At 36.9% G+C, this 15,359-nt stretch overlaps 1 protein-coding gene across 15 annotated transcripts in view; it reads right to left on the bottom strand.

The window, feature by feature from the left end:
* LOC145527080 (uncharacterized) overlaps nucleotides 1–15,359 on the bottom strand; it is a 55,217-nt gene that overhangs the window by 6,415 nt on the left and 33,443 nt on the right. For 8 of the 15 annotated variants that reach the window (XM_081544481.1, XM_081544480.1, XM_081544482.1 and 5 more), the window contains 2 exons: nucleotides 14,422–14,649; nucleotides 13,064–13,257 (listed from right to left, as the gene is read on the bottom strand). The exons of 1 other annotated variant lie outside the window; for it this stretch is intronic. In XM_081544481.1, coding sequence (XP_081400607.1) covers nucleotides 13,064–13,078 — 15 coding nt within the window. In that variant the 5' untranslated portion in view covers nucleotides 13,079–13,257; nucleotides 14,422–14,649. The remainder of the gene's footprint in view (nucleotides 1–13,063; nucleotides 13,258–14,421; nucleotides 14,650–15,359) is intronic. 6 more of the 15 variants (XM_081544484.1, XM_081544485.1, XM_081544477.1 and 3 more) reach the window with 1 other exon arrangement.

The following is a 15,359-nucleotide window of genomic DNA, read 5'->3' on the forward strand; positions in this document are numbered from 1 at the left end:
TCTAGGACACATGGGCTTTTAGTAGTTGTGGCATGCAGGCTCAGTAGTTGTAGCATGCAGGCTCTAGAGCAAGCAGGCTTAAGTAGTTGCGGCTCACAGGCTCTGGAGTGTAGGCTCTGTAGTTGTGGTGCATGCGCTCAGTGGCCCCACGGGATGTGAAATCTTCCCAGACCACGATCAAACCCATGTCCCCTACATTAGCAGGCAGATTCTTAACCAATGGACCACTAGGGAAGTCACAGTATCTGGATTTTAGATTAAGATGGATTTCTGTCCCAAAGTCTCCTAAGATGATAAGAAACCACAAACATACTCTTTTAAAAATTCAGAATACCACCAGAAAATAAGAAACCTGACTGTAAACAGCACATCACACACTTTGAGAGTGATGAAAGGGAAAAACCTACAATCAAGAATACTCTACCTACCAAGGATCTTGTTCAGATTTGACAGAGAAATCAAAAACTTTATAGACTAAAGAAAACCTAAAAGAATTCAGCACCACCAAACCAGCTTTACAACAAATGACAAAGGAATGTCTCATGGTGAAGAAGAAACTTAAGAAATGAGAAAGTCCACCAGTAAAGGCAAACACACAGTAAAGCTGGTAATCCACACACAAAGCTGGTAAGAAGGTTAAAAGACAAAACTAGTAAAATCATTTATCAATAAGCAGTTAAGTGATCATAAAATAGATGTAAAATATGGTAACAACAGTAATTGTAAGGGGAGAAGAACACAAATGCAAGCTTTTAAAAATGCACTTGAAATTAAAAGATGAGAAACTTAAAAGTAATCACTTATATATACAGATTGCTATACAAAAACCTCATGGTAATCACAAATCAAAAAAATCTGTAATAGATATACACACCAAAAAAAAAAAAAGGGGATACAGGCCTAACACTAAAGTGAGTCATCAAATCACAAGAGAAGAGAACAAAACACAGGAAAAAAGAGACCTACAGAAACAAATCCAGGACTTCCCTGTTACAAGACAAAGGAGGACACTACATAATGATTAAGGGACCAATCCAAGAAGAAGATATAATAACTGTAAATACATATGCACCTAACATAGCACCTCAATGTATAATGCAAATGTTAACAGACATAAAGGGAGAAATTGACAGTAACACAGTAACGTGCTGTGCTGCTGTGCTCAGTCACTTCAGTTGTATCCGACTCCTTGCAACCCTATGGACTGTAGCCCACCATGCTCCTCTGTTCATGGGATTCTACAGACAAGAATACTGGAGTGGGTTGCCATTTCATTCTCCAGGGGGTCTTTCTGACCCAGGGTTTGAAGTCTTGTCTCCTGTGTCTCCTGCATTACAGGTGGATTCTTAACCGCTGAGCCACTGATTTTATACACACACACACACACACACACACACACACACACACACATAAAATAGGGGACTTTAACACCCACTTACATCAATGGACAGATCATGTAGACTAAAAAATCAGTAAGGAAATACTGGCCTTAAAGAACACATTAGACCAAATCGGTTAATATAAACATAGAGAGCATTCCATTCAAAACCAGCAGAATACACAATCTTTTCAAGAGCATGTGGAACATTCTTCACATCACTGCAAAACAAGCTTGCATAATTTTAAGAAAATTGAAATCATATCAAGCATCTTTTGCAACCACAATATGGTTGAGGTTAGAAATCAACTGCAAGAAAAAAAAAAAACCTGCAAAAAACACAAGCACATGGAGGCTGTAATATGCCAGTGAGTCAATGGACCACTGAAAAATTCAAGGAGAAAAAAAAAACAAAACCTAGAGACAAATGAAAATAAAAACATGATGACCCAAAACCTATGGGAAGCAGCAAAAGCAGTTCTAAGAGAAAAGTTTATAGTGATACAAGCTTACTTCAGAAAACAAGAAAAATCTCAAATAAACAAGCCAACCTTACATGTGAAGCAACTAAAGAAAGAAAAACAAAATCCAAAGTTAGTAGAAAGAAATCATACAGATCAGAACAGAAATACCTGAAATAGAGATAAGAAAAAAAAAAGAGGAAAAGATCAATGAAACTAAAAATTGGTTTTTTGGAAAGACAAAACTGACAAACCTTTAGCCATACTCATCAGGAAAAAAAGGGAGAGGGCCCAAATCAATAAACTCAGAAATGAAGTTACAACCAACACTACAGAAATAGAAAGGCTCATAAGAGACCACTACAAGTAACTATATGCGAATAAAATGGTCAACCTGGAAGAAATGCAAGAAAAAGATATGCAAAAAGGCAAAATGGTTGTCTGAGGGGGCCTTACAAATAACTGAGAAAAGAAGAGATGGCAAAGGAGAAAAGGTAAGATATACCCATTTGAATGCAGAGTTCCAAAGATAGCAAGGAGAGATAAGAAAGCCTTCCTAAGTGATCGGTGCAAAGAAATAGAGGAAAACAATAGAATGGGAAAGACTAGAGATCTCTTCAAGAAAATTAGAGATACCAAGGGAACATTTCATGCAAAGATAGGCACAATAAAGGACAGAAACAGTATGGACCTAACAGAAGCGGAAGATATACAGAAGAGGTGGCAAGAATACACAGAAGAACTATACAAAAAAGATCTTTATGACCCAGATAACCATGATGGTGTGATCAATCACCTAGAGCCAGACATCCTGGAATGTGAAGTCAAGTGGGCCTTAGGAAGCATCAGTATGAACAAAGCTAGTGGAGGTGATAGAATTCCACCTGAGCTATTTCAAATCCTAAAAGATGATGCTGTGAAAGTGCTGCATTCAATGTGCCAGCAAATCTGGAAAACTCAGCAGTGGCCACAGGACTGGAAAAGGTCAGTTTTCATTCCAATCCCAAAGAAAAGCAATGCAAAAGAATGTTCAAACGACCACACAATTGCACTCATCTCACACGCTAGCAAAGTAATGCTCAAAATTCTCCAAGCGAGTCTTCACCAGTACATGAACTGAGAACTTCCATATGTTCAAGCTGGATTTAGAAAAAGCAGAGGAGCCAGAGATCAAATTGCCAACATCCGTTGGGTCATTGAAAAAGCAAGAGAGTACCAGAAAAACATCTACTTCTGCTCTGTTGACTATGCCAAAGCCTTTGACTGTGTAGATCACAACAAACTGTGGAAAATTCTTCAAGAGATGAGAATACCAGACCATGTTATCTGCTTTCTGAGAAATCTGTGTGCAGGTCAAGAAGCAACAGTTAGAACTGGACATGGAACAACAGACTGATTCCAAATTGGGAAAGGAGTATGTCAAGGCTGTATACTGTCACTCTGCTTATTTAACTTATATGCACAGTACCTCATGTGAAATGCTGGGCTGGATGAAGCACAAGCTGGAATCAAGATTGCCAGGAGAAATATCAATAACCTCAGATATGCAGATGACACCACCCTTATGGCAGAAAGTGAAGAGGAACTAAACAGCCTCTTGATGAAAGTAAAAGAGAAGAGTGAAAAAGTTGGCTTAAAACTCAACATTCAGAAAACTAAGATCATGGCATCTGGTCCCATCACTTCATGGGAAATAGATGGTGAAACAATGGAAAGAGTGACAGACTTTATTTTTTTGGGTTCCAAAATCACTGCAGATGGTGACTGCAGCCATGAAATTAAAAGACGCTTACTCCTTGGAAGGAAAGTTATGACCAACCTAGATAGCATATTAAAAAGCAGAGACATTACTTTGTCAACAAAGGTCTGTCTATTCAAAGCTATGGTTTTTCCAGTAGTGATGTATGGATGTGAGAGTTGGACTATAAAGAAAGTTGAGCACCAAATAATTGATGCTTTTGAACTGTGGTGTTGGAGAAGACTCGTGAGAGTCCCTTGGACTGCAAGGAAATCAGTCCTGAATATTCATTGGAAGGACTGATGCTGAAGCTGAACCTCTAATGCTTTGGCCACCTGATGCAAAGAACTGACACTGAAAAAAGACCATGATGCTGGGAAAGATTGAAGGCAGGAGAAGGGGACAACAGAGGATGAGATGGTTGGATGGCATCACCAACTCGATGGACTTGAGTTTGAGCATGCTTCAGGAGTTGGTGATGGACAGGGAAACCTGGCGTGCTGCAGTCCATGGGGTCGCAGAGAGTCAGATACGACTGAGAGACTGAATTGAGCTGAACTGGAAGAAATGGACATATTCTTAGAAAAGTATAATCTCTTAAGACTGAACCAGAAAGAAATAGAAAATATGAACAGATCAATTACAAGTAATGAAACTGAATTAGTAATTTAACAACTACCAACAATAGAAGTCCAGGAACATATGACTTCACAGGTGAATTCTACCAAACATTTAAAGAATTAATACCTATCCTTATGAAACTATTCCAAAACTTGCAGAGGAACACTTCCAAACTCATTCTATGAGGCCATCATCACCCTGATCCCTAAACCAGACAAAGGTATCACACACAAATAAAGAGAATTACAGGCTGATATCACTGATAAACATAGATGAAAAAATCCTCAACAAAATACTAGCAATGTGAATCCAACAATATAGTAAAAGGATGGATCACACACCATGATCAAAAGTTTATCCCAGGGAGAGAAGGATTTTTCAGTATCTGCAAATCAATCAACATGATATACAACATTAACAAACAATAGAATAAAAACCACATAATCATCTCAATAGATGCAAAAAAGGCTTTTGACAAAATTTAACACCCATTTATGATAAAAACTTCACAAAGTAAGCATAGCGGGAACATACCTCAACATAATAAAGGCCATATATGACAAACCCACAGCTACAATAATATTCCATGGTGAAAAGATGAAAGTATCCCTTCTAAGATCAGGAACAAGACAAAGATGCCCACTCTTGCCACTTTTATTCAACAGTTTTGAGAGTCCTAGCCATGGCAATCAGAGAAGAAAAAGAAATAAAAGGAGTCCAAATCTGAAAAGAAGAAGTAAAATTATCAGTTTGCAGAAGATACGATATTATACATTGTTGTTTAGTTGCTCAGTCATATCTGACTCTTTTGGAACCCCATGGACTACAGCCCACTAGGCTCCTCTGTTTGGGAAATCTTTCATGGATTTCCCAGGCAAGAATACTGGAGTGGGTTGCCATTTCCTTCTCCAGGGTATCTTCCCAACCCAGGGATCGAACCCTTGTCTACTGCCAAGTCTCCTGCAGTGCAGGCAGATTCTTCACTGCTGAGCCACTGGGGAAGTCCGTGATACTATACACAGAAAGTCCTAAAGATGCCACGAGAAAACCACTAGAACTCATCAATAAATTTGGTAAACTTTCAGGATACAAAATAAATACATCAAAATCCATTGCATTTCTATACACTAATAGTGAAATATCAGAAAGAAATTAAGGAAACAATCCCATTTACCACTCCATCAAAAAGAATAAAATACCTAGAAATAAATCTATCTAAGGAGGCAAAAGACCTGTGCTCTGAAAACTACAAGATGCTGATGAAAGAAATTAAAGGTGATACAAAAAGATGGAAAAATACACTATGTTATTGCACTGGAAGAATCAATACTGTTAAAATGACCATAATACCCAAGACGATCTACAGATTCAATGCAACCCCTAATGAAATTAGGGCATTTTCCACAGAACTATTCATAGAACAAATAGTATTAAAATATGTATGGAGACATAAAAGACCCCAAATAACCAGTAAAGATCTTTAATAGAGCTGGATGAATCACACCCCCTGACTTCAGACTATACTACAAAGGTACAGTAATCAAAACATTATGGTACTGGCACAAAAGCAGACATAGATAGAAAGCCCAAAAACATACTCACACACTAGGGTCAATTAATCTACAACAAAGTAGGGAAGAAAATACAACAAAGAAAAGACAGTCTTGTCAATATGCACTGCTAAGAAAATTGGGCAATTACACATAATTGAATGAAAGTAGAATATTCTCTAACACCACATACGAAAATACACTCAAAATGGATTAAAGACCTAAATGTGAGACTGGATACTATAAAACTCGTTGAGGAAAACACAGAAAGAATACATTTAATATAAATCTCAGAAATAGTTTTTTGGATCTATCTCCTAGAGTAATGGAAATAAAGCAAAAATAAACAAATCGGACCTAATTAAACATAAAAGCTTTTGCACAGCAGAGGAAACCAGAAACATTTAAAGACAACCTACAGAATGCAAGAAAATATTTGCAAATGATGTGACTGACAAGGTCTTAATTTCCAAAATACACAAACAGCTCATAGAGCTCAGTATCAAAAAAACAAACAATTCAATCAAAAAATGGGGTAGAAGACATTAATAGACATTTTTCCAAAGAAGACATATAGATGGTCCAAAAGCACGTGAAAAGATGTGCACCATCACTAATTATTAAAAAAGTACAAATCAAAACTACAATAAGGTTATCACCTCACAGCAGACAGAATGGCCATCATCAAAAAGTCTACAAATAATAAATGCTGGAGAGAGCATGGAGCAAATGGAACCCTCTTACACTATTGGTTGGAATGTAAATTTGTGTAGCCACTATGGAAAACAGTATGGAGGCTCCTTAAAAAACTAAAAATAGAGTTACCACAGACCTGGCAATCCCACTCCTGGGCATATATCCAGAAAAGATGAAAACTCTTATTTGCAAAGATACATGCACCTCTAAGTTGACAACAGCACTATTTACAATAGCCAAGACATGGAAGTGACCTCAATGTCCATGGACAGATGAATGGATAAAGATGTGGTACATACATACACAGTGGAATACCAGTTGGTCACAAAAAAGAATGAAATCATGCCATTTGCAGCAACATGGATAGACCTAGAGATTATCATGCTGAGTGAAGTAAGTCAGACAGAGAAGGACAAATATTATATGATATCACTTATGTGTGGAATCTAAAACAGTAATACAAGTGAACTTATTTATAAAACAGAAACAAACTCACAGATATAGAAAACAAACTTACGGCTACCAAAAGGGAAAGGAGGGAAACGAGAAGGGATAAATTAGAAGTTTGGGATTAAATATACACACTACTATATATAAAATCCCATTGATAACCAACAAGGACCTGCACAGGGAACTATATTCAATATCTTATAATAACCTATAAGGAAAAAGAATCTGAAAAAGAATATATATATGCATATATGTATAAATGCTATAACCTGAAAGTAACACAACATCGTAAATCACCTATACTTGGATTAATAAAATACTTATAAGTGATTTATCATATTAGTATTACTTATAAAAACTATATTTAATAACAAATATACCAAAAAGTATAAATATTCCAAGTGTCCATCAAGTCGTGAATGGATAAATAAAAAGTGATTTATCTAATACAATGGAATACTATTCAACAATAAGAATGTACTTCTGACATATACTAAAACATAGATGGACCTCAAAAATACTATGCTAATTGAAAGAAGCTAGAAACAAAGATTACACATTTATAAAAATTCATTTATATGATATTTCCAAAAGGAGAACCTATATAGACAGCAAGCAAATTTGTGTTTGCTTCAGGCTGGGGATGGGAGGAACTGACTGCAAATGTCACAGATTCTCTTGAGGTGAGAGACCACTTTTAAAACTGGATTGTTATGATGGTTATATAACATAAAGTTACTAAAAAAATTACTGAATTATACACTTGTCAGTGATGTCAGTGGATCCTACTGACATCATAGTTCAATAAAGGTGTTAAAAAGATAACAATATTAATCCATTTATGCCAACATATATGACAACTTAGATGAAATAAGATACATTTCTTGAAAAACAATGTACTCAAAAGTGACAGAAGAAAGAAGGTCTGAATTAGTCCTTTAACTATTACAGGAATTGACCCTCACAATTTAAAACCTTCCTTCAAAAACTCAAGTTTTAGATGGCTTCAGAGGTGAATTCTTCCCCAACATTCAAGGAATAAATAAAATGATCTCATATAAATTCTTTCAGAGGATAAAGAGTACAAACTTCTCAACTCATTTTATAAGGCCAGCAGACCTCTAATCCCAAATCAGACAAGAACACAACAAGAAATGAACATTACAAGTTCTTAGAGAATCAAAATTCCTAACAAAGTTTTAGCAAATTGAATCTAGCCATGCAGAAAGGGGCTTCCCTGGTGGCTCAGACAGTAAAAAATCTGCCTGCAATGCAAGAGACCCGGGTTTGATCCTTGGGTTGGGAAGATCTCCTGGAGAAGGGAATGGCTATCCACTCCAGTATTCTTGCCTGGAGAATCCATGCAATCCAATGCCATGGATAGAGGAGCCTGGAGGACTACCATCCATGGGGTTGCAAAGAGTTGGACACGACTGAGTGACTAACACATACATGCATAAAAAGTATAATGTGGCCTGATTCTGAAATCACTGTCATATTAACAGAATAAAGGCGAAAAGCCGTTATCATTTCAAAATGCAGAAAAGGCGTATTGTGAAAAATCTGTTCATTATAAAATACTATCAACAAACTAGAAATAGAAGGAAATTTAATCTGATAATCATAATCTACAAAATATGTACAGCTAGCATCATACTTAACGGTAAAACACTGAGTGCTTGGTCTCTGAGGACTAGAACAGCACTGTCCAACAGAATTTCTTGTGATGACTGAAATGCTTCATATCTGTACCATCCAATATAGACACTGGCAGCCACCAGTGTCTACTGAATACGTCAAAGGTGACTTGAAACTGACTTTTCTGTTTTACTTAATATTAATTAAACAGTATGTGAAGCTAATGGCTACAGGTTGTATAACTGGTTTTTGTGCTGGTTTTTTGGGATGGCAGGTTTCTGTGCTATTAGTGGTGCACCCCTCCTGAGTTTATGGAACAAGATAACTCATGGTGGGCTGCTGGAGACTCCAGGTGGGCACTGGCCATGCTGGAAGAACCAACCATTTGATTGGAGGGTTGAGGCTTTCAGAGAGATGCTATCAGTCCAACCTCCATGGAGCAGACAGGGCTGGAGGCAGAGTTCCATCAAATGGCCAGGGATTTAATCAATCACACCTACACAGTGAATACCCAATAAAAACTCTGGATATTTCTGCCTCAGGTTAGCTTTCTGGGTGGTAAGCAGACATAGGCCAGGAGGGTGATGTATCCTGATTCCATGGGGAGAGGGCACAGCAGCTCTGTTTGGGACCCTGCCAGACCTCACCCTGCATCTCTTGATTTGGCTGGTCCTAATTTGTGTCCTTTGTAATAAAACTAGTTTTAGGTATAGAACTTTCCTAAGTTTTGTTAACTGTTCCATCGAACCTGAGGGGGTCATAGGAGCCCCCCAAAATTCACAGCCAGTTGGACAGAAGTGTTGTGTATGGCCTGAGGATTCTCGAACTTACAGCTATCAACTAAAGTGAAGGCACTCTTGTTGGGGATGGTGCTCTCACCCTGCAGAGTCTGTGCTAACTCCAGGTGGCTGGTGTCAGAGGTGAGCACCTGTGATGTGCAATGTAGTGGACAGTGTGAGCCTGGAGTGAGACAAGGGTGTTCCTAATGCCACCTCTAGTCCACAAACTACTGCAGGAGGTCAGAACAATACAATGCGAGGGACAAGTATAAATATTGAAAACAACATGTAAAGCTGTCATAGATGGCATGATTGCACAAAGAAAATCCAAAAGACCCTACAACAATTAGAATTAGTTAATTGTGGACATTATTCTTTGATATCACATCAAAACTAACCAACTGGTCTCACAAAAATAAGCTGCAATGTAGAATCTTCACTCATATCGATGAACTTCTCAATGGTCACATTAAAATCTATTGTTTTAAGTTTAATGAGAAAAAAAAAATAAAAAATAAAAAAAAATAAAATCTATTGTTTTATCTTGCTTCTTAAATGGATCATTTACTCATTAATGATTTTACAAATCATGCATTGGCCATGTGGAAAACTGGTTTCCTGAGTTTAAATCTCACCAAAAAATGGCTTTACCAGTTAATTTTGTAAACATTTAATGCTGAAGTAATTCCAACTTTACTAAACTCTTATAGAATGTGGAAGCAACTTTTGAGAAACTTTTTGACACTTGCATGATCTTGATAACAAAACTCAATAGGGACACTGCAAGAAGGGAAAAGCAAAGGCCAAGTTACACATGAACACTGATATGAAAATCCTAAACAACATCACCAAGCCTCTATACTGAACAAAATATAAAGAAGAAAATATATCAAGAATAAGCTGAAAAAAAAAAAAAAAAGAATAAGCTGGAGCTTATCCCCAAAATTTAAGGTTGATTTAATACTTAAAAAAAATCATTGATGTTCTGTTTCACATATGATAATATACATGTTTCAATGCTATTCTCCCAGAACGTCCCACCCTCACCTTCTCCCTCAGAGTCCATAAAATTGTTCTATGCATCTGTGTCTCTTATTCTGTCTCGCATATAGGGTTATTCCTTGTTCGATGCACGAGACAAGGGCTCAGGGCCGGGGCAATGAGATGACCCAGAGGGATGGGATGGGGAGGGAGGTGGGTGGGGGGTCCAGGAAGGGGAACACATGTAAACTCATGGCTGATTCATGTCAATGTATGGCAAAAACTATTACAATATTGTAAAGTAATTAGCCCCCAACTAAAATTAAAAAAAAAAAATCATTGACATTTACTATATTAATAGATTAATAAAAAACATATTATCACCTCAATAGATACAGATAAAGCATATCTGTAAGTGGAAGAATGTATGTCACAAGAACTACAGATAACAGAAAAATCTAACAGCTTTAAAAAAGCACATTTATGTTTTTCAAAAAGAAGGACTATTCTCTTCATAAGGGAGAATATAAAAGTATGAAAAAGAACAAACAGATGAAACAACACACCAAAAATTGAAAAATAATCAACTTTTATTTGTTATGGAAAGTCTTAGCAAACTAGGAAGTGAGTGGAATTTCTTTTTATTAAAAAAAGTATTGCTGATATTTTTATAAACATGGAAATCTAACCAAATCTAAAGAAAAATTACTAGTTAGTAAATGGGCTTATGAAGTTCCTGAATACCAAGCCAATATGCAAAAATCTAGTATATTTCCATGTTTTGGTCATACTTTTAAAATTATAACAAAATTTTATGATAACTAAATTTTAAGCTACTAATTGTAGGTGTAGGGCAGAAGATGTACAAACTGAGCCTTGATATGTCTTGTGATACTAGAGAGCAGCATTCTACTTAGCAAATAAAGAAAAAATGTTACAAGGAGGGTGTTATCATTTTGCAGCTCCTAATGAAATGATCCATACAAGTAATGATCATTTAAAGCTATAGCAAGACAAAGAGAGACCTGTGGGCATCGTGCACCTCCTGAAAGAAGTACCACAACAACTTCTAAAGCATTCTTGCCAAGAAGTCACACTTGAACCTGATCAAACCTCAGTGTGGAAGTTTCTGTGATGATGGAAACATTCTTTACCTGTGCTACCCAGTTCATGGCTGTCCAGTCTGTGGCTACTAAGCACTTGAGAGGGGACAACTGTGACAAAGGGATTTAACTGAATTAACTGAAGTTCAGTTGTATGTAGCCAGTGGCTTCAGTACTGGACAGCATATCTCTGAATCTACCAATTTACAGGAAACACAGGTGACAACACAACAGTAACACCATGGGGATGCATTACCCACCACATCACTTATTCAGAGCCTTCAGATAGTGAGAAACTACAGATCAATGGCCTGGCCTCTTCAATAAGAGATTTGGATAGAAAAAAATACACAGCGCCAAGATTAGAGACAGATCAACTGCACTGTACGAACTTTACTTAGGAGTCTAATGTAAACAAACGACAATTTATGAATTTATGAGACTAATGGAAACTTGTTAATGGCTGGAGTTGATGATATTAAGAAGCTGCCTTCAGGGACTTCCCTGGTGGTCCAGTGGTTAAGAATCTGCCTTGTAATGCAGTGGACACAGGTTTGAGTCCTGGGTCAGGAACTAAGATCCTACATGCTGTGGAGTAACTAAGTCCATACACCCCAACTACTGAGCCCATGTGTCACAACCAGAAGAGTCTGTGCACTGCAATGAAAGATCCTGAAAGACTCAAGGAAGAACCTGCAGGGTACAACTAAGACCCGACACAGTCAAATAAATAAAAGTTTGGTTTTTTTTAAAAAAAACTTTGAAAAAAATAAAATGAGGAAATGGAATGTATATTTCTTAAAAAAGAAGAAGCTGCCTTGATTGAAGAGAAGGTTGCAAATGCAATGAATCTCAGAAACAAATGAAAGTGAAAGTGAGAGAAGCAAAACACAAATGAGCGTGCACAACAGCAGACAAAACCAACTGCAGTGTTTGAGGATAAACACTTAGGAGTAAAACTGAACAGACAAGCAAGGAAGCGGTTACAGAAGTTAGAGTCCTGGTTCCCTCTGTCAGGAAGAAGCTGTAATTAGGAGGGGACGTTCAGTTTCTTCAAATGAAATGGTGGTTTCATGGGTATTCATTTGATAACACATTAAGCTGCACTTTAACGTTTTATGAACTTTCCTCCATGTGAATTCTGCTTCACAACTAAAGAGGTAAATAAATAAAGAATTATGGTGATTAAGTTCAGCTTTGGCATACTACCCTTGGGTCACATAATGTGGAAAACTATGAAAAATGGCTACAATACCCTTGTATTTATTACAATGTTTCTCCTGAGGACATTATCCACCATATCATTTACTTAAAGGCTTCCCCAAGGAATGACCGAGAAATATTTACTTTCTATGAAGAACTTTGCTTTTTCCTTTTGATAATACAGTTCATATATTGATTACACTTGTCAAAAATTTGAGAACCAAGTTTATAGCTCATTCAATAATTACGTAGGACAGCAGGACTTACAAAAATTGAAACTTTAAGAACTTCTCAAGGCCCTGTAGTTACTGGATCACTGCTCTGATTTTGTCCCAGTTTGGATCTTCCATTCTGAGGGTATCTTCCCCTGACTTCTTAACAATGTATCCTTTCCTTTTTATCTAGAAGTCTTATACACCTCTTCTAATCCCCTGGAAAAATAATGAGGAATAAACACAAACTCACCTGTAACATGGTCATTTCTGCAGCCCGTGTGAGATGATCAGCAAATCTGAGGTTTGTTCAGTCCTGCGGCCTCTGCTTCTACCCTGAAGCTCTGGAGTGAGGTCTTTAACACCAGGAATGAATTTCTGCTGCTGGGAATGCCTTTCTTGTCTCACACGAGCAGGCTTATTTGTGGGGAACCAAGATCTGTGAACCTGGGGACCAATGCACTTCAATCGGTATATTCACAGTGCACCTAAAATCCCTTCCTTTCTTGCTAGGAAATAGGAATTCATAATCATCTAAGGCCAGAGTGTGTTTTCTGTATAACTGACACAGGATTCCCAGGGACAGATATAGAATGTGATATAAAAGAATGGCAGAAGTTTATGCCTCTGCACACAGATAAAGATTACTCAGCAGAAGTAATCCTGAGATCCAGTTAGTGTCCACTGAGGACACTGAGGAACAGGTGCTGTGAAGGACAAGACAGCTCTGTGTCAGGCAGATAGACTTTTGGAAAGCTTATGTGATTTGTATTAAAACAGATCTAAGTTTTAATCAACATTTTCCTTTCCCTGGCTTTGTGACTTTGGGTAAGAACAAACAGGAAACAAAGGTTTAAAATCTTCTATAACCTTCCTAATTTATGTCTGCCAATCATATCAATTTCTAAAGGTAGTATGCTAAATTCTCCCAATATTAGAGATTGGTCAGTTTTTCCTTGTACTTCTGTTGACATTTGGATTATATGCTTAAAGTTATGTTGTTTGATGCATAGAGATTATATATTTCTGGAGAATTACTCTTTAGTCACTATGTAATGCCACAGGGATTCTGAGGAATAAATGAGATATTAAATGGGAAGTGACTAGTTCCTGGGAATAACAATAGCTTTCACATCTGAGCACTTTCAATATATAAGACAAAATACTAACAACCCTCACAGACAACCCAAAAGGCATTTGACAAAAAAGCATTTAAAATCTCCATTTTATAGAATGAAAAATGAAACTTAGAGTGTGCCAATGACTGCACAACTATTAAGTATCAGAATTGAATGCTATTTCTCTTTTTTGCTATGTTCAGGGTTGTTGCTGTTTAGTTGCTCAGTTGTGTCTGACTCTTTTTCAAACTCCATGGACTATAGCCTGCCAGGCTCCTCTGTCTGTTGGATTTCCCAGGTGAGAGTACTAGAGTAGGTTGCCATTTCCTTCTCCAGGGATCTTCCTGACCCAGGGGCCAAACCTGCATCTCCTGAATTGGCAGGTGGATTCTTTTATGATTGAGCCACCTGGGAAGCACTACATTCAAGATATTTACTTCCAAAATCATAAAGTTATTCATGTGTATTCATGTACACATATGTTCACACTCACCATACATCCTGGAATTAGCTCTTATTTCCATGCACACATTCCGTCATCTTAGTTCCACAGAAACACAAATGAAGAACAGCCTGCTCATCCCTATGACACACTAAAGCAGCACTTCAAACACCAAGCTCTTCCCTTTCATGTCTTCCTGTGATTCAGCCCTTGGTATCAACTCAGAAATATATATTGAGGTTCTTTCCAGTTACACAAGAAATGATTCCTTTATATACCCTAAATTGTGAAAATATATTCATTTTAGAGCTGGAACTGGCACACATAAGAACTAAACAAAGAGACATAATTATTATTACAAAAGTAAAATATGATGACAAAACTTAGAAATGTATAAAGACTAAATAAGAAAAAATTCTTACTTGTGACCAAACATAACCACTCTTAAGAGGTGGTATAAACAATTTGGATATTCTTAACAAAAATATAAGGTCACATTTAAAAACTGTTTTTGCTTTCTTCCCACTATGCAAACCATCTTTCCAGATCAACAGACAGAGTACTATAATGTCAACAGCCTTTTTATTTAAACAAATAAAAAGGTAGAAAAAAATCTATGCATATCAGAAAAAAATACATAAAACATAGAAATATACTTGACAAGAAATGTGTACGGTTCATAGGCTAAAGCAAACTAAAACCACCAATGGGGACTATAAAAATAGACTTCCTCACACACAAATTGGTCTTTCTAGGACAGAAAGACTTCATAATTCAGCCCTGAATGATTTATATTTTTAGTCAATTCCAATCACAATCTCAAAAAAATTTTTTTTAACAAGCAATTCTAAAGTTCACCTGGAAGAAAAAAAAGTACAGGAACAGCTTTGGACACTTTGGGAAACACAAGATAATGAGTGTAATCAGGTCCATGTAATATTAACATATATTGTACAATTATATTAAAAAAAAGTATTTCATACTGTCTC

The sequence above is a fragment of the Giraffa tippelskirchi genome, chromosome 11, assembly GCF_054371585.1.
Source record: "Giraffa tippelskirchi isolate mGirTip1 chromosome 11, T2T-mGirTip1v1.2.pri, whole genome shotgun sequence".
In the NCBI taxonomy this organism is placed as follows: Eukaryota; Metazoa; Chordata; class Mammalia; order Artiodactyla; family Giraffidae; genus Giraffa; species Giraffa tippelskirchi.